This window comes from Dermacentor silvarum, chromosome 4, assembly GCF_013339745.2.
Source record: "Dermacentor silvarum isolate Dsil-2018 chromosome 4, BIME_Dsil_1.4, whole genome shotgun sequence".
Taxonomy (NCBI): domain Eukaryota; kingdom Metazoa; phylum Arthropoda; class Arachnida; order Ixodida; family Ixodidae; genus Dermacentor; species Dermacentor silvarum.
This window is the reverse complement of record NC_051157.2, coordinates 22,144,640-22,164,836: the sequence shown is the minus strand read 5'-3', so window position 1 is coordinate 22,164,836 and position 20,197 is coordinate 22,144,640. Positions and strand designations below refer to the sequence as shown.

At 43.3% G+C, this 20,197-nt stretch overlaps 3 protein-coding genes across 3 annotated transcripts in view; 1 reads left to right on the top strand and 2 right to left on the bottom strand.

The window, feature by feature from the left end:
• The window catches only part of LOC119449623 (beta-1,4-glucuronyltransferase 1), a 144,155-nt gene that overhangs the window by 84,652 nt on the left and 39,306 nt on the right, over positions 1–20,197 (bottom strand). The gene's annotated exons all lie outside the window — the stretch shown is intronic.
• On the top strand, positions 260–2,271 carry LOC119449622 (RNA-binding protein 28). Its single transcript, XM_037712836.2, has one exon. The coding sequence runs from the start codon at positions 289–291 to the stop codon at positions 2,248–2,250; it is 1,962 nt and encodes a 653-aa protein (XP_037568764.1). The 5' UTR covers positions 260–288; the 3' UTR covers positions 2,251–2,271.
• LOC119449620 (uncharacterized) overlaps positions 7,126–20,197 on the bottom strand; it is a 31,350-nt gene continuing 18,278 nt past the window's right edge. The window contains exons 12-21 of the mRNA XM_037712835.2: positions 16,652–16,762; positions 15,908–15,952; positions 13,245–13,553; positions 12,308–12,430; positions 11,999–12,116; positions 11,533–11,683; positions 10,900–10,962; positions 10,742–10,814; positions 10,573–10,626; positions 7,126–7,536 (exon numbers count right to left, since the gene is read on the bottom strand). Of these exons, the coding sequence (XP_037568763.1) occupies positions 7,369–7,536; positions 10,573–10,626; positions 10,742–10,814; positions 10,900–10,962; positions 11,533–11,683; positions 11,999–12,116; positions 12,308–12,430; positions 13,245–13,553; positions 15,908–15,952; positions 16,652–16,762 (1,215 nt within the window). The 3' untranslated portion in view covers positions 7,126–7,368. The remainder of the gene's footprint in view (positions 7,537–10,572; positions 10,627–10,741; positions 10,815–10,899; positions 10,963–11,532; positions 11,684–11,998; positions 12,117–12,307; positions 12,431–13,244; positions 13,554–15,907; positions 15,953–16,651; positions 16,763–20,197) is intronic.

The following is a 20,197-nucleotide window of genomic DNA, read 5'->3' as shown; positions in this document are numbered from 1 at the left end:
ATTCAGTCACATTTCTACTTTTGCCCTATGCCATTGCACGGCGGCGATAGCAACAACTTTTACTACTACTACTACTACTACTACTACTACTACTACTACTACTATTATTATTATTATTATTATTATTATTATTATTATTATTATTATTATTATTATTATTATTATTATTATTAAAGCAATTTGAAAGCCGGAAACACGTTTAGACGCCATGTTTTAGGCAGAAAAGGAAGAGAGCGTCTAAAAGAATGCAGACGCAGCCACTTCCAGACAAAGCCAGATCCACACAAAATGGCGGCCCCCAGCCAAAGTTTGTGCACGCTTCTCGTAAGAAATTTACCGCCGGACGCAAAAGAAAACAAGCTAGAAGAACTGTTCGCCGATATTGGACCCATTAAGCGATGCTTCATTGTCCGCGACAAGACACAACAATCCGTGTGCAAGGGCGTTGCGTATGTTACGTACGCCAGCTCTGCCGATGCAGAGACCGCCGTGGAACGGAGTCGGCAACGCAGTTTGAAGTGGGGCGACCGTGTTCTTGCTGTCAAAGCTGCTGCTCCCAAGGCATCCCGTGAACCGGTGAGTGAGGATACAGCACCGAAGAAGAGGACTTTCACGAAAGAAGAGAAAGCTGCGAGAAAGAAGAGGAAGCCGAGACTGATCGTCCGCAACCTCTCGTTCAAGGCAACGGAGAAAACACTGCGCGATTGCTTTTCTAAGTACGGAAATGTCGTCGAGGTCAACATTCCGAAGAAGTCAGATGGAAAAATGCGTGGTTTTGCATTTGTGCAGCTTGATGAGACCAAGAGCGCTATCAAAGCGATAAACGGCCTCAATGCGACCGAGGTATTGGGACGGCCAATCGCTGTCGATTTTTCCCTTCCCAAGGCAACGTACCAGCAAACGACGACAAATAGCGCAAGTGCTACGACTGACACTGCTGACGAAGGGGGAGGCTCAGCTTTGCAGCATGAGGAAAGTGACGAGATGTCGGATGACGATGCTGAAAGCCACTCGTCGGGAGCTTCCGGATCTGGTGAGGGCTCCGAGCACGGCTGCTCAGACATCGACGAAGACAGCGGCGATGATGACAGCGAATGCAGCGGGGACGTCGAGCCTGATCGGCGCCCAAAAGGCGATACAAAGAACACAGTGTTTATTCGAAACGTGTCGTTCGACAGCCAGCAGGAGAGTCTTGAAACATTGATGAAACAGTTTGGCCCGTGTCGGTATTGCCTTCTGTGCACAGATGTAGATACTGGCCGCTCCAGGGGCACGGCATTCGTCCGCTTTGTCCAAGATTCAAGCGTAGATGCATGCCTTGAAGCGGCTGCTTCATCTGCAGGCATTATGCTAGACGGCCGCCGGCTCGATGTGATCCGAGCTCTCAGTCGGGACGAGCTGGAGGAGAAACAGAAGGAGAAGAAAAAGCAAAAGAAGGACCGCCGCAACCTGTACCTGGCCCGAGAGGGTCTGGTCAGGCCCGGCACCGAGGCTGCACAAGGCGTCTCGCCACAGGACATGGCCAAGCGGGCCAAGCTGCAGGCGCGCAAACGCAAGCTACTAGCCAATCTTCATTACTTTGTGTCGCCCACGCGGCTCAGCGTGCACAATCTGCCGCCTTCCGTGGACGATCGGAAACTGCGGGCACTGTTCCTGGAGAACGCGCCCCACGGCGCGCGCATCACTGAAGCACGCGTTATGCGGAACCTCAAGTCTCCAACCGCCGAGTCCTACGGTTACGGTTTTGTCACTTTCACTAGGCACGAGGATGCATTGGCCGCTTTTCGGGAACTCAACAACAATCCCGCCACTTTTGGACCGAAGAAAAGGCCAATCATCGAATTTTGTCTGGAAAATAAGGCAGCACTGGTGGCCAAGGAGCGCAGACTGCAGAGGAGCAAACAGAAGCTGAAAGAGCTGCACGAGAGTCATGTTCAAGAGCAGAGGCCAGCTGACATTCCTATGGAAAAGAAGACAGCCTTCATGGGTGCAGCCGCAAACCGAAAAATGAAGGGTTTGCCAACGCATTCTGGGCCGAAGGTACGGACTAAGAAAGGTCGTGCTGGCAAGCAAAACCCACAACCTAAGAACAAAAAGGGCAAGAGGAAGCTTAAACAGAAACAAAAAACATTTGTCAAGAATCCACGGACGGAGAAGGACAGTTTCAGCACAATGCTTGACAAACACAAGAAGGTGCACTCAAAGCAGACTCCTACATTGCATAAAACAAAGTGGTTTCAGAATCAATAAATATGTGAGGCTGCTAGTAAAGAGCACATTGTGAATGCCTTAAAACTTCATTGTGAGCCCGACTTGGAAGACAAAAAAGTGTGAGCAGTTTGAAGGAGTACTAACGTGTATTTATGAGTACTTTTACTCTATTACGAGTACTACCACATGGTTCATGCATATATAAGGATAACACTTGGCAAATGTGACAGTTGGTCAGCATCTGTTCATTTTATACTAAAGTTTATTTACAAATACTGGGCTGGCATCATTGACAATATTGTGACATCATGATACCGAGTAAAATTAGATGTCATGTGGCAATAAGCATACCTGCCCACTCTCCAATTTTTTGTAAGGTTCACAATTTTGGTCTCAGTCTATGATTTTACAAATGTTGCATTTAGTTTTACGAAAAATAAATTAAGCTCACTGGAACGTGACCAGGCACTTGCACACAGCAACATAGATGCCCTAAACCATGTATCAGACAAATGCTGCAGGCAGACTAGATGTACAAATAGGATGTACAAACCATCTCCATTGCATGGACATGGTTCAAAGACAACAGTCTTAGCTTCCACTTTTGGCAAAATACCTTGTCCGCAGAGGTGATGGAGCAAAGAAGCCATAGGGTATAGCAAGAAATAACGCATGGCCATTCCTGAACCTCTCAACATTTTCGTTTTTGACAGACTGTATCGTGAGAGAAGCTTTAGCAGCAGGTGGCAATGCTTCCGAAACAACAATCATGGGCGTCGCCTCTATACAGTGGAACCTCGCTGATATGATTCTGCGTTATACGTTTTTCGGCTGGATACGTTTTTTTTTTTTTTTTTTTCTGATAATACGATTTGGTTGGATAATACATTGGATGATACGCTTTATTTTACGGTTCCCGTGAAGATCGTATCAACGAGGTTCCACTGTACCATCATATTTGCTTGCAGCCTATCCATACGTTTGGTCTGCATGCAACATCAATAATTCATTCAATACCTGTAAGATGGCACAAAGGTGCCATCTTACATGCAAGCATGTAGTCACATGGTCCAAATTTAGATCTCGCACATTTTCTTAGAAGCCTCAAAAATGAAAACTACTGCAGCTATCTTTTTGATCAATTAGATATTTCTCAATAGTTTCCACTTCTTCATTTAGGGTACTGCTCAACACTGTGAAACTGTGGCTAATTTTCGTTAATTAAGCTCATAGTAAAAAATATGAGTTGCTCCAAGAGGACAGGGAACAATACTGAACTGATTGCATTCCCTCAACACACATCTGATTTTTAAACATTTGGCGCAATTTAGTTAAAACAAACAGTATATTTCAACATTACTGAATATTCTTAGAAACTGGCTCCTTATTCACGAAATTTGTCGTTTGTAATGGCAGTGTGCAAGTGGCCATTGCCACAGCAGACATTCAAATGCTGACGAATCAAGAAATGCTCTTGTGTTCCCAAAAAAGTAAGAGCCCCAATTAGAACCTACCTTATCACTTGCATTTGAAATATTGCATATTTGTATGTCCCTTCATTTCTGTGAGCAGTAGAGCATCAGATACGTGCTAAATGCTTGCACAATTATAGTTTCTTTTTCATTTTCAACAAAGAGCCATGGTTCGCTCTCGGCCGTGCAAATCATACGCAAATACTAGATCTACCAAATACAAATTAAACATTTCTTCTCCAAGTGTTTACTCATGGTTGAATATGAGAGTACATATTCTCTATCGAGTTTCCACAAGCCATTTCCAAATCACACTGCAAAGCTGATTCCAAGTTGAGATATGGGATCACACGTACAGCATGAAAGACGCGCACTAAAAGGCAAATAGACACAGCTAGCAGCATCGACTGAAATGTTATGAGTTTACTCTAGAAGGGGGGGGGGGGGGGGAACAACAATATATATTGTTTAGTATGTGGACAGCAAAATTTGTTATCATCTTGCCGCTTTCAGCAGATCGCAAGCTTATCCCATTACAGACACTTTGTGATTGTTGCTTGCGATTCCGATCTTGTATCTTTGATATGCATAAATTTAAGAAGCCTGGATGTGATGCAGACAAAGTCGTACAAACACAGGAACAGGGCCTATAGTGCACGGTCTCTTAGACTACTGTCATGGCCTTGGAGAGTAAAACACTGAAAGCTTTGAATAATACATTCTCACTGGCAAAGGTACGTTTTTCAATTACTGCAGTCTTGTTATTATCCTCAGAACAAATGGAAGTGTTCATGGTATAGTACACCACAAGCTCCTCATTACACTGAACTTCAGCAAGCAGCAATGCAAAGCCACTGACAGCTGAGAGTTACATGCTTGATCATGCTGCATGTTTTATCTGACCATCTCCAATATAGATAGGTTGTTTAAAAACGGCAGTTTTCTTATTTTCAGTGGTAAATTGAAGTAATTACTATTTTTGTTATGACCAGCCATTGCAGCTTGCAAAGTGTCAATATCACAGGCACTGCAAATGCATGGGCATGGCAAGAAATCGAAGATGTGATTAAGGTTCACTGGTTTTGGTCTGACCGTGATGTCCTACCTTCCACCGCATGTAAAAAACCAAAATGAGCTATTGTCTCAAGAATAATTTATGCCGCAACATGTGTGAATATTATGATAACAAAAATTTATTTAAAAAGAGCAAGATATAAGCAGACTGTCACACTCAGCGAGCACATTTTATGGCTTGGGGGTTATGTTGTGCTCTAACCTTTCTTTGATGCTGTATTGAGTACCTCATTCACATGTCTCAATCTTTTAAACATATAGCAAGTTGTGTAGGCTAGTAGCCTGCTATATGGCTAGTCGCCTTGCAACACATGCAGTTTTTCTTCTGCAAACAATCGTCTACTTCGCATGTCATGGGAGAAGTACCTGCAACAGGTGGTACTGTTTCTTAAAGTGCTGGTAGCACAGTACAATGCATGCGCAGTGCCCGTGATGTCCCACCTTCCACCGCATGTAAAAAAAAAAAGTGAGCTATTGTCTCAAAAATAACTTATACCTTATAATAGCACACCACTGGCCAGCCTTACAGATCCACATACCAACATGACAACATGCAAAAGCTGGAAAGCAACATAATATTGCACAGGTTTCAGCAGCATCTCAGATGTGCCAAGGTAGATGAAGAGCTATGTGCTGCACAATATTGACATGCGAGAGGTATGGGTTGTTCGTTTCGGGTTGTTCGGGATGTAGGGTTGTTTGTTTCTGGGTTTAAAATTTTTTAATATTTGGGCGGGTAAAAATTGGGTGCTATTTTTCAAGCTGATAATCGGGGAGAAATCGAGTTTCTTGCGGAACCATTCCAAAATTCGTGTTTTTTCGGGTTAAATTTACAAATGTACTAAGTAATACATTACATTCGGGGTTTTCTGTTTTTATCGGAGGGTATCACGGCTCCTTCATGTTAATGCGTTAAAACTGGGGATTTGTTTCAAGCTGGTAATTGGGGGGAAATCAGGGTGTTCTAGCAAATACTGTGAAGTTCGGCGTTTATTTGGAAAATTAGTAAGTAATAATGACAGTAAAGAGCACTGATAACTTCTAAAAAATTAAACATCTTTTTCACGCAAAGCTGGTTCTCAATGTTTTACACATCCTTGTTAACATACATCATCTCCATGCGCAACATGTTCATCTGCATTCAAGACCTGTCCAATATTTGAACGTATCTCAGCTAAGAGAAAGTTCTCTCAACATCACAGCTTCCAAAAGCTAGGGACAACAATGTTAGTGCAGCATTTGCCAGCCTGGCGAGCGGTAGAGTCATGCCAATACTCAATGAGCTTCGACAGCTGTGTTAGTGGGGGCTTGCTTCCAGCAAGTACTGGTTAAACTCGTGAAGCGAATCCATGTCGTCGGTCACGGAAATGAAGAGTGGTCAGCAGTCATCAAATCACTGGCTCAGCAGACGCTTCTGCAATGGATCCAAGACGGCTCCCAATTTCCGTAATGTTAACTTTTTTACAGCGAAAGCTGTATATGGCTAGGTGAAACATTCGCCACATGTTTCGATAAAGGTCTCCATTGGCTGCGCCGTCAGTTATGTCGTCCTCTATGTCGCACGCAAGCGCGCGCGCCATTGGCAGCGCCGTTAGTCACGTCGTTCTCTGCATCGTACCCAAGCACGCACTCTGCCCGCAACGCCACCTCCTTGGCTCGCCATTGTCACATGCGTTCGATGTCTCGAGTTAGCTCGGCGTCGTGGTTAGCAGCATCCGCCCGCCATTAGCGCTTGCTTTCCACTAGAAACACAAACATGTAACCAATAATTGAGAAATGCTTCAATACAGCATCGGGATTAACCCAGTGCTAAACACCTGGGCCGCGCGTTTCAGCTTCGCTGGTTAACCATCTGCACGGAGTGCGTGGGCAGTGACTTTTTTTTTTTTTTTCATCTTTGTCTGAGTTGTTCCGTGCAGTACCATTTTTTTGGCTAGTTTCGTGGAAAACTCTTCAGAACATGTTTTCATTAACGCTACACTTGGATAACATGGACAAAACTGGGTTTGTATGTGGTTTTGAAATTTGGGGGGAAATCGGGTTTAATCGGGTTTAACACGATTTTCTTGATACATGTTCGGGGTGTAAAAATCGGGTAAAATCGGGTTTTACCCGAAAATGAACAACTCTAGGTATGTGTAAAGGCAGACGAGCGTGAGAAGTAGAGCAACATCATCGGTGTAACCAAGTTCTGAAACTGAACAGAACTAAACTCTGTTCTGGCCACTGAAATTAAATGTAGTCACTGCAAACAATTTTACATTTACTGGGAGGTCTCACATTGCGCACATTCAGTGGCACGGCTTCTCAAATAGCATAGGTTAACAGAAACTCACCAGTCTAAATAAAGAAAAAAACAGCACAGAAATTACATAGAGGACCCCTTTAATCTTCTTTTTATCTGCTCGTAGATATACATTCCAACAAATGGCCACACACCTAGCAGACAGAGCAGTCTGCTAATTGAGGGCGGAAATGAAATATGTTTATTTGTATCAAGCTATCATTTCTGTGTACTTGGGTACACATCTACATAAGTAATGGGGAAAAAAATGAATAAGGTCCATCTCTTGGAAGGAAATATTTAAAAAAAAACTAAAGTGATGCACAGTCACTCTGTATCTGAGTCATGGGGATTAAAGCCATTCTGGTGAAGAGCACTTTCGATTCCGGTCCGGTTGATGGCCATCAGTGGGTGCATGGCAGATCTCAAACTTGGATACAGCTTTGGGAACAAAATCTCCTGAGCAGCTAATAGCTGCTTTACCCTGTGTCGTTCCTAAAGAAATGAGGGCAGAAATAGCACAATGAAGAAGCAGTACTACAACTTTGGTCACTAAACATTTTTTGAGGAGAGCGTACTTGCGGCACACATGCAGTTTTGCCACATCAAACTTCATTAAGCATAAAGAGAGGCCGATTACATCTACAAGGCCCTTAAACACATTTAATGTTTTAATACTAGATCAGATGAATGACGGCTGAGCAAGGTTCTTAAGTCTAAAAGGTGCTACAAGTTTGGTGCTCAAAGATAATTTTTCTTTGTGTTAAAAGATAGCATGGCTAAAGGTACAGTATAGACCATTTATAACGTAACCGCTTATAGTGCAGGACCGGATATAGTGCTGTCTTTTCAGACTCCTGTTAATTTTCCCATAGCACTCCATGTATACACGTATCGCTTATAGTGCAGTTACGGGAAATGAAATACCAGTTACAGTGCGGCTGCCTGGGAGTACGGAAGTCAGCAGAGACGGCGAACGTTCTCCTCAAACGGGCGCCCCAAGGAGTGCTCGAGGAAGAAAGAAAGACGAAGTGGAGGAGAAGGGCACGTGGTGCGAACGAACAGCCAGTGAGGCTAAAACCAGAATCTTGAGTGCGAGTCGTGAAATATCACGGTGCGCATAGCGAGCGAGGGCCACGAAACTGCCAACGCCGGCCAACGCTCGCTTCACGATAACGGCAGTAAACGAAACTTCAGGGAGCGGGCGGCGCCGGCACAGCACGGCAAAGGGTGCATGCTGGAGACCGTGGAATGTGATGGAGGAGGGCAGCAGGGAAGCGGATTTCGCCTCGGCAACTCCGCCGCTTCGGTGGCTCCCCTCGCCCTCCCTCCTAGCTCCCTCACTTTCGAATGTCACCGTGTGCGCCCGCTGCCGTGCAGGCGCCGCCGCTTCAGCCGGCCCGGCGCCAGCTCCACGAAGTTTCGTTTTCTGCCGTTATCGGGAAGCGGGCGTTTGCCGGCGTGGGCCGTTTCGTTGGCCGGCCTGGGACAGCGCCGCTGCTTCCCTCTGCGCCGTAGCCGCAGCGTGCAAGGTCAACACGTGACTAGAAAGTAGAGGAAGCATAACGGAGAAAGAAGGGTTCACTGCCATTTTCTACCCGTGGCTACGGTAGCGTGTCTGAGACGTCGGCACTTAGACGCATGTTCCGGCGCAACGCAGAATCGGCGACCTTGCCATTTGAGAGAGGGTGAAATTTCCGCCGCGTTTTTTTTTTCTTTTTTTTTTTTTGTTTTGTTCGCGCGCGACATTGAGGGGTCTCTCATAAGCTTTTACTCTATGGCAGTGCCGGAGCAATGCCGGTCGGAGGCGCCGCCGCGTGATTTGGTTCGAATTAATGAGATTTGACTGTAAATTGAATGCAAACGTTCTAGCCGCATTCCTCGACTGTCGCATATCGACTGTGCATCAAGCACAATATGTCGAGTTGGAAAGGGAAAAGTCCAGTCTTCGGGCTGTAAGAGTTGGAGTTCCGCAGGGAAGCATCCTTGGACCACTCCTGTTCATAATGTTTGTAAATGATATGCCAGCAAGCTCAGTACGGGCAAAATTTATTTCTTATGCTGATGATACAGCAATGTTTATTACTGCTACGTCAGAAACTGAACTACAGCTTCAGGGGAACAGAGCGTTAAGAGACTTTAAAGATTGGGCTGATGCAAACTATCTGCGAATAAATGCCAGCAAGACAAAAGTTGTTGTCTATATGCAAAGAGGCAAAAAATTACGAAGTTCAATAAATATGAAAATAGGTACAGATCAATTAGAAATTGTTAACACGGTCTCTGTCTTAGGGGTAACATTCGCTAAACATTTAAGTTGGAATGATCACGTAGAACATGTAAGTAAAAAGCTATCATCTGCTGTAGGGACAATAGGTCGATTGAAATCCTTTCTTCCTGTTAAAATTAAAATTTTACTTTATAATACTTTAGTATTGTCAGTTCTGCAATACTGTAACCTCGTTTGGGGCACTACTAGCAAGGTAAACTTTATGAAATTTCATTTGCTGCAGAAAAGAGTAGTGCGATACATTGCCAATGTCCCTTGTTTATTTTCTACGACAAATCTGTTCTCAAAGTTTGAAATCTTGCCTGTATTCTTTTTATACAACTATCGTTTAATTTTGAGCAACAGGTCATATTTGAAGTCTAATAAATCTATTGTGTTTTCTCTGGCCGATTTAAAAGCAAACCGTAGCATCCGTGATACTAGGCATGAAGAGGAATGGCACGTCCGCACACCTCGGACCAATTACGATAAACAATCATTAACACATACAGTACCCATTCTACTTAATCAACTCGCACAGGAAGACTTTGATCCTTTATGCATTTCCAATAACGAAATAAGACTATTCAGTCAGTTATGCCAAATAGACTAGTATGTCATAAAAGTTTTGTTTACATATTGCAGTCATGAGTGCGTGATAGCACACCTGTACATACGTGTATATAGATCTGTGTGCATTGCTTGTGCATATGGTCTGTATCTGCATGCGTGTATATAGGTATAAATGCAAAATTCTATGTGTATATAAGTATATATGTCTTTGTGTAATTTTATACTAGATTTTCTTTTTGTTGAAAGTGCATTTTGTTTCCAATATTACTTTGTTGCAAGTGTTGCATTTTTCGTAATGTTTCTGCAGTGCTCTGCTGTCAAACGTATAAGGGGGCGGGACCCTCGTCAAGCTGTACCTCAGCTTTTAGTCCTGTCTCCTCTTTTTCAATGTGAAAAGAAATAAAAACCATTCATTCATTCATTCATTCATTCATTCATTCATATGCGTGGCGGCTCGGTGCACATGTTTTGCATATGTGCGGGCCTTGAAAATTGTTGCTTTGGTTATAGTGCGGTACCGCTTATAGTGCGGATATTCGCGGCTCCGGCGACTTACGTTATAAGCGGTCTACACGGTACATGGCCAGTACTGCAGTTAGAAATAAGCAATATATTGGTCTTAAAGACAGTTCAAAGCTTGTTCAATAAGGTGAAAGAAAAGAAGAAATATATTCATTGTGTCCGCAAACCTTAGGAGCTTCAAAGCAAGCTGGGCAATTTTCTGCAATGACTGGAAGTTTTTTCTGAAAACCAAACACAAAGATAAGTTTTGAAAATAGAACACAAGGCACTGTTTCACTCATAGATGCAACATAATGACACTGTAAAATTGGTGAAACAGCACAAGGAAGCACCCACCTCTTCAGCAAATTTCCTCAGATTCTTTTCTCTTACGTAGACAAAAGGCCGTGTTACTCGAAGGTCACCCTCTCTTCAAGGAAAATCAAGCCAGAACACAGCGTCATTCAAAATCACTGAGTGCAATCATAGGTCACAAATGCAACACCTGAACTTACCTAACCTTGTAGTTAGCCTTCATAGTTCTGAGAAAGCCATTGTGAAACACGGACATGAGAAAGCTGCAATATCAAAATGAAAAAAAACAAAACAAGAAGCTTATGTTAGACAATGAAAAAGAGAGATGTTCCGGTCTCTAAACAAGCCAAATCGGCTGTAGCTATGAAGATGATGATATTGTCACTAGAAGTAGATGAGCAAGATTAAACACCGAACATTTTATTGGGCGAACTTTAGCCCTAAGAGAGAGTAACGCATAAACTCAGTGGCGGCAATAGCATCAAGCATGGTCATCGTTAGAAATTTCATGGTATGGCTGAAGATTTCAGTAACTTTAGTATAAGTTCAGTGCACGAAAGTAGGTAGGTAGAGCTAGCGTTTATTTCTGGAAGCAATTTAATCCTTTTATAATTAACAACTAACCAACCTTGGCCACACGTCACCGAAATCTGACATTGTGAGGAGCTGTTTGCTCTCAATAAATGCTATCTTATTTGGCATCACACAAGGGAAATATTAGGATAACTTATACTTTACTTTTAGTGTCCCTTTAAAATTGTTTACCTTTGGTTCATGAAAGTGCAGTGACATTCAGGAAATGAAGAAAAGGAAATGTGTGACATAAACTGCACCTTTCAGCAAGGTCATCCAAATGTTGCCCAAGTGCAAGTACATTGTAGCCTTCTCTTCGTGCGCAAGCGTAGATACGACCCCGCTTCATGCGGCTACAGAAGCTGCAAATGGAGGTGCATTCAGGCAGGGCAGAGGCCTGTTCAACAATGCCTGCCAAGGGAGCAAATGTCAAGAACATGGCGGTTAGCCTAGGCCCCCATACACTACATGGTTTCATACAAGAAATCACGCACAAAATAATACAGCACACGCTAAGTGGGAACGTTGTACTAAGTAAGTGCGAGTCCACGTCACATAAGGAAAGAGTGGTTTTAAGAGGCTCACTAATTGGCAGCTCTTGTACATTGTAATGTAGGCTACAAATACCCGCCAATGATGATGAAAATGCCACCAGTCTGCTGAGAATAATAAATTACGGTCGTGCATAGGAAATACACAACAAAATAAAAATAGTTTTGTGCTTACACTGCTCTTCATAAAAATATGGGACTCCTAATAGTTGCAGGTATTTCTTCAAAGGGCTCGGATCGTACAACGAGCTTCCAGGATCAACTGTTACAGCACCCAGATCGAAGTTCTTCCCCTAGAGACATGAGAATACACGGCATGTAGCCACATACAGAGCATATTACCAAGGCAATGCAGGTTATTATCTGCAGTCGTTGCAATCGGAAATCTAGCTAAAAAAATAATGGCCTTGTAGTCAAAAAACAGGAGCGGCAAGAATGGGCACAATATTGTCAACATCAAATTTGCAGAGAAGGTAGCTCCTACCTTTTTCCTGAAGCTGAACTGGAATTGGTGCAAAGTATGAAGTAGAGAAAGAGAGTCCTTTCCTCCTGACAAACAGACAAGAATTCTGTCCCCATCAGCTATCATGTCGAACTCGTTGACTGCCTGCAAGCGTAAAAATAAACAATGCTTGATAAGGTCCACAGGAAGGCCATAAGGTTTATGTTCAATAACAGGTGTTCCAAGTTCGCTTATGAAGCAAAGTAAAAATCAATGGACATCCAGTATTTCTCCAGCTCTGAACTAATTTACTGTGACAGCAAAAGGCTCTCACAGCATACACTGCCATCTTGCTTGTTTGCTCATCAAATAGTGATGCTAACTTCTCAAAAACAATTTCTTTGTGATGCACACAATGTTGCCTTCATCTGCTACAGTACTGCTTGCTGTACCCTCCAATATACATGCACAGACACCACCAATCTCAGAGTAGGCACTGCACACAAAACCCTACACAAATTATCAAGTGCAAATGCTGCATGATAGCCCAATGGCATGAGTTTAATCACCAATGCTGGTGATGGGTGAAGTTTTGTTTTACAGTAAAGCTTGCTTTGCCTGCCTAACGTCTATTTTATATAAATTATGTTCATTTCAACTGCACTCTGACAGTGCCCTAATTTATTCACAAAAGATGTATTGCTCCGCAAATCTAAATTGTCCATGACAGTCCTCCTATTACTCTCAGCGTCCCTATGATAGCATCATAACAGAAGTGACCGTGTCACACCCACTGTTTTGCAGCACAGACAGCACACTGCCTCATTCTAGTACACAACAGCGCACGTATTAGCATTGCCATGCATTCAAGACACATGACTTCCAAGACCTCACCCTCACTCGACCCATGCACAGAGAGATACAGAGAGAGAAAAATGCAAAAAAAAAAAAAAAATGGCTATCTGTGTGACTAGCTTACCTTCAAGAACGGCTTGAATATGTTCCTTGGAGGAGCATGCCAACGAAACTGCCGGGGACTAGGCTGCTCGTTTTGCAAGCTAACAGACTTCAAGGAAACTCGGCACGATGACAAGCACTGCGGTTTTGCTTGGATTTCCAAGTGTTTGCGCATTCCTGGCTTGGGCGGTGCAAAGGGAGGGTCCTTGAGCAGCACTTGTGTTCCTTCCAGGAGTTGCTTTGCTTCACTTGGGAGGAGAAACCAACGCAGTTCAGCAGCTTCCGCATCAAACATCAACGGCTGGTCAGCAAGCTGGGCTCTGTGAGCGGCCTGCTCAAAAAGGAGAGGAAAAACAACTCTTTCCACTCATACACAGTCTTCAAGCACCAATCATTTCTATGTAGTGAAAGCTAACTTTTGACAAAATTTCTGCCAGCTTCAGGTCCATTAAAAACACTCAGCAGAACAAAGACATAATACTGAATTTTCAAAATCTATTTACTGGGTCACAGAATGTTAACAGTGCACCTTGACAAAGAAAAATATGAGAGGTATGGCAATTAAATAGAGCATTCTGCATCCAATGTACATCAACAAGTTATCTCAGCACAATGCACCGCTGCTAAAATCAATGAAAGAAGAGAGCCCTGCCAGTCACCATGTATCACAGCATCACACATCACATAGCTATGGAGTGCATTGACATGCACTGTCTATCGCCCCAGTAAGGCGCCAAAGAGGTTGTTATGTCATGCAAAAGTGAAGGTATCTTTGAAAGTGATGGATCAAGAATATGGCACATGACCTACGAAATGATCATTCTTTAAGTTTTATGGAATTTTTTAAAAATCACCTGTTGCAGATAGCATAATTCTAGTCCTTGAGCTAGAGATTATTCAGAGAGGCGAACATTACTTGCATGAAAAATCAAAACACATATTCAACTAATTAACTTATTAATTACTTTACAGCACATATTGCAATTTACAAATTGTAGTCGCTGAGTTTACAAGACGTATCCACTTGAAATGAATTTCCAGCATTAAACTAGTTTCAAGATATTTCCCAAAATGTGGGACGAAACGCTTAGGCGTCCCAGATACTTTCGTGCTTCAATGCATAAAAGAGTGTTTTGTTAAAAAAGTGGACCAACAGCACATTTTTTATGGCGAGTTTGACTGTGCATATCTTGAAACTAGTGTCATTCTGAAAATTCATTCCAAGTGCATACACCTTGCAAAGTCAACAGCTACAATTTGTAAATTGCCATATGTGCCGTAAAGTAATTAAATTAATTAGTGAAATTCTGTTAATTCGTTAATATGTTTTTTTTTATTTCTCATGCAAGTAATGTTTGCCTCTCTGATTAATCCGGCTCAAGGACTAGAATTATGTTATGTGCAACAGGCGATTTTTAAAAATTACGTAACACGTAAACATTATCACCCTATATAATGGCACAATCACAAATGACCAAACCTTTGTTCTATACCTTCTTTCCTTCTCTCTCTTTTTTTATGTATTTAACACACCAATCTTTCAATAAAGGACATGTCAGATGTGCCTTGAAATGCTGGCAATGCTACTAAAAATGTTTTGTATGTGCACTTGGTATTTCAAAAAGGAAAGTTGGCATTCAGCCGAGCACAGCACAGACATACAAAAGAAACTTATACAGGTTCCTTAACAAAATCTTTGAATTAAAGTGAGTGAAACAACTTTATTTGGTCCACAATAGACGCGAGTAAACTGAACGTCACCTGGCTAGTTGAAGAAAAAATTTATTTGTCCTAGTCTAGAGATTGAACCCAGTGCCACAACCTTTTTTTGTTGGTCACTCTACTGACTGAGCTAACCAGGAGGTAGGGAAGGGCAAATTAACATCATGGAGGAATGTTGATTATGACAACTTGGAAGTATGAGAACAAGTAAGTTCTGCAAAATCTCTCACTTGTTTCATCGAAATCTCTGTGCTTAAAGCTGTCGGTTAACCAGCACTGACCCTGCCATCCTAGCCACCTGGTCAACTTGGAGCAACTACTCCAGAAAGGTGTTGGTCCCAGGTACAAATCCCAGACTAAAATGAATTTTTCTTCATTTGCAAGGCTTTCCCTCCAAGGAATCGACACAGGCTTTCAGTTTAAGCTTTGTGCCACTTTCAGGTGAATGCCAGCTTTCTCTTTTATGAATTTTTCTCCAACTAGCAAATTTCTGTAGAACTGGCTTGGCTGACTTACAGCTGTAGACGTGGGCATATGATGGATATAGCATGAGCGCATGACAATTTCAGTAAACAATGTGTGCTTTATGCAACATATGCATTTTAACATAATATAACTGCTGTTTCAGAAGGTTAAAGTCAGTCAAAACAGCTCTTCAACAATGTGCTTATTGCAATAATCTGAGCAAGGATACACTGAACACTCACAAGACAGTAACGCATCAGTAAGACTAATTTTGTGCATTCTCACTGAAATTCTGTGGCAAATCAGTTCTGCGGAATCCCGTAAGGTGGAGGAAGTATCATGAAAGGGAAAAATTCTCATCCACCCGAACGTATCACGAAGCTACAAAGGAAACCCATTGTAGCTTCGTGCTATGTTCAAGTGGATGACAATTTTTCCCTTTCATGAAATTCTGTGGAATAAGCAAACGTTAAAAGTTAAAACTTGAGGTGGTCTTACTTTATCAGCTTTTCCAAAAATGATGCTTGCTTCATTCAGCACATCCTGGAAGGGAATAGAAAGTACAGTGTTTTGATTTAGGACAACGGTCAGAAGCAGAAGCAACAGCTTCAGCAGCTTCTATCTGTATTTTCGCTCGTGTTCATGGTGTTCACAGAATATCTCTGTTACATTAATAAGTGAAATTGATACATACATATTGTCTTTTTTTCACACAATTCTTTCAATATGGGCTTCAAAATCTACCATATGAGCATGTGTGTCAGTGAGTGAGGTGGGGGGGGGGGGGGGGGGGCACACCGGGCACACAATACCCAATTATCAACTGCTTTGAAAGGATGAGCAGTAGGAATGTGATGAAATCACTTGCACAGAGCAGAAACTCGTGACTTGGTCTGCGAGTTCATACTGTCCCTTTTGGGCCTCAATTTCATGAGATCTTACAAATGGTTTTTAGGTAGTTAATAAAACTTGTTGTTGGGCTAGTTGGTACATGCTTCATACAATGGAAAGAGGCAACACACCAAAAAAAAAAAAGAGAGGCGAAAGGAAAGAGCCTTTCGCCTCTCTTTTTTAGTGTGTTGCGTCTTTCCATTGTATGAAGTTTTTAGGTTGCTTTTTTTTCTACAGACAAGTCACTATTTCTTCTATTGTCTTGCCTATGCATGTACTATCAATGTTGGCATGCAAATAAAAACGAATGCAAATTCATGTTTGCCAACTGTTGTGCAACACATTGCTTACCTGCCATGAACTATCTGTGCCAGGTCTCTGACTCTCTCCTTCAGGGTCTCTGTACACAAATTTCCCTTCTTTGTAGGAAATCGAGCCAAGCCATCTTCTGTCCTTAAACACCTGTAAATACCAAGGCACAAGCATCATGAGTACAGGAGAAGCATGAAAAGACCAAAGTCACCAAGCCATCACCTTTCGTAAGACAGCATTACAAAGCCTCATTCACTAATCCACTGCAACTAGCCTTTCAAGCAGTAAAGGTCTTTCTTTACGCTCTCATACAAACATCTCCTTGAGCACTTTTCCTCAGCCCTTATACAGTGGAACTTCGTTGAAACGATCTTCGCAGGAACCAGAAAATAAAATGTATCATCCAAAAATCGTGTCAGCCAAAGCAAGCCCCAAAATGTAAGAAAACAGACCTACTTGGTGACAGACTCGCTAGCAAAGCTTCCTGTGGCGTCGAATGATACTGCTCCACATAACAAGCACATTATGCGGAGCAGCATCACTGGATATCACACGAATCGGAGCCAACACACTTTTATTACGATGGCAATTATATGGACACTCCAAGCGGATTTCTGCCATCGGCGTTGCCGTCGCCGCGAGGTTCCATATAAAGTCCAAGGGCGATAAAATCTTCACCGCGTGGCGTAGTAAAGAAAGCGCGCGAGGGACGCGTGCTTTAACTTGTGGCGTTGTGCTCCGGTACCAACTGCGTATTTTGCGACCGGGTGCAAGGGGACCTGGCGAGTCAATCTAGCGCGCAAAAGAAGAAAAGCGGGAAGGCAGCGTGGAGGGAGGCGGTGCGGCTTCTATACTCTGCCAATAACTGTGCAAGAAAAATGAATGCACACCAACTAGCCCAATTCATAGCTCTTCGAACTGCGTATTTGTACTTTGCGCGGCCGCGAGCAGTCACACGCAACATATCTTGAAAGCGATCTCCACACGGATCTTACCTTTGTATACACTGTGCTTTCGCCGCTCAGTTTCCGTTGAAGCGATAGACCGCATGACCGGTAGCCACCTTTGCTTGCTGCCGCGCTTGCACGCCAGCGTTTCGACAGCGAGTGTCCGCGGTCATCGAGTGTGATGTGTTCTTGTTTGCTTTTGCGCACTGACACCCTGCTTGTTAATTCAGTTAGTAAGCAAATGTTTCCAAGTTAATACAGCCAATAAAACTACTATCCTTACTCTGTATAGCTGTCTACCAATTTGCTATCGCAACTGATGCATCGCCTTTCGAGCAAAACTGTGTCTTTTATTGAGCAACTTTAAAATAGCTAGTCAGTTTCCGCTGAACTTTCTTTTTTCCAAAGTCCGTAAACAAGTTCTTTTGAAACTTATAAAACGAGGCCCAAAATTCCGAAACAAAGGAACACTGTAGAGCAGCTTGACACAACGAGTGATACGACTGGTGGACGAGGGCAGGCACTTTGTTCAGCCCTGTGAATGAAGGGGCAGATCTCATTGGTCTGCTCCGCTCGAGGCTCGTTGGCCGCCGGAGCGCGCGGCAATTTAAATCGGTCCAGGACCGATCCCCCAACAGCACGAAAAACCTGCTTCGCGGCAGCTTTTGTGGCACGCGTTTTTCCACTAGTGTCACCAGTGCTTAACACGCTATTCGTGGGTCATTGGAGTGTAATTTAATCTAGTACACTTGAATATAAAGCTACGAGCTTCAGAAATACCAGTTTGCAGTCGTATCATCCCTTTTCAGGTGAAAACGCGATCGTACCAACCGCATGAAAATACATTGATTCTGGGGCGTTGGCCAGGAAAAGAAAAAAAAAACGTATCGTCCCAAAAAATGTATTACGCACAATCGTATCAACGAGGTTCCACTGTACTCAGCTTCACCTACACGAATGTCTAGGCCTGGCAGGCCTTAGCAGAAATGAGACACAACCAGATCTGCAATATCAGCACTTCAAACCATGGAATGCTCAGGCAAAAACTCATATGGAGTTCCTCATGACCAATGACATCTGCTTAAGCATAAATGTCACAGAAAAACAATGTCGTCTGGTGGCAAGAGCGAGAGGTTGTGCCACCAAAAGTGATGTGCACGTGGGAAATTTAAGCTGTCCATACTGTTTATGATTTAATAAAAGAGGGAATACACCCCATATGCAAATTTTAATGTCATATCACTTGGTTTATAGCCATGCTGATATTTACTGTGGTTGATGCCTTACGACAATGTGTGGCATCACTAATTACATGAAAGAAATAACCACAGCACTGTCAGTTAACAGATATGCAGTGTATTAGATATTTAATAACTATAGTAGTGGTAGCATTTAGTTTTATTGTAATTCTTATTATGAAGTTGAAACTCAAGAGAGTGTTCTTTTGGTGCTTAACTTCGAAGTCTCCCAACTAGGGTAGGCAGAGCAATAAGGCTCATATGGGATATGGGACATAAAATATGTCTCATATAACTTCAAGCATGCTTCAAAAAAAGAAAGCAGTGCAGTGCCTACAAGTTAGACCAACCCAGGGTATTCAGTTACCCTACACCTACCTCTTTGCATAGCTCTAGATATTTTTACATTCAAATTAATATCTTAGTTTAATTCACCAAATTTAAACAACTGATTTTACCCACACACTTACGTAGGATGCTTCACTTCATTAAAAAAAAAAAAAAACATAAACTGCCCTGTAATATCTACCATGTACTCCCCCCTTTCCACAAGTGCAGAGCGGAGGTCCCGTGACCTTGCAGAAAGAATTACGTACAGTGATGCCTTTTTATGGCATGAGAGAGATGCGCATGTGTCACACACATGTTCCTGCCAAGCACTGGTTTGTCAAGGAGGCACTTTACTTTGCATCAAGGATGCTGGAGAACCAGCGCACGTTGCCTTGCAGAGTCAGTGTGTACAAGGAATGACTATGCCAACATGATATACAGTGGAATCTCGATGATACGATCACGGCTAATACGAATTTCCGGATGATACGATTTTTTATGTGGTCCCGGCCGAGCCCCATTACTTTGCAACGTGCTGGAGAACGGTTGTTACGAAGCAATTTTCGACCCACATCGGTTGATACGAATAAACGCCGCCCCACTGACGGCCGCGAAAGAGAACAGCGGGCAGTCACGCGCTTTCTCCTTTTCTCTTTTAGTGCGGAGGCGCGGCGCCGGACAGCGCGGAGGCCGTGACTGGGCCCAAAGAGTTTGAAGCGGTGCTGCTTTTTTTGCTTTTGTGCTTTTCCCCACGCCGAGCGAAGGATAGTGCGGTCTGCCGCTTCAACGGAAACTGAGCGGCGAGGGCAAAGTGCATACAAAGGTCAAAGCCGTGTGGAGATCGCTGTCAAGATACGGTGCACGCGACAACACCGACAGCCGGCACAGACGCAAAGTACAAGAACGCATTTGTTGGAAGAGTAGAAGCCGCTCCCTCCCTCCCTCCCTCCCGCGCTGCCTTCCTGCTTTGCTCCTTTCGCGTGGGAGATTGCGTCGACAGTTACCCTTGCGCCAGGTTGCAAGATACGCATTTGGTGCCGCAGCCCCCCCCCCCTCCTTCCCTCCCTCCC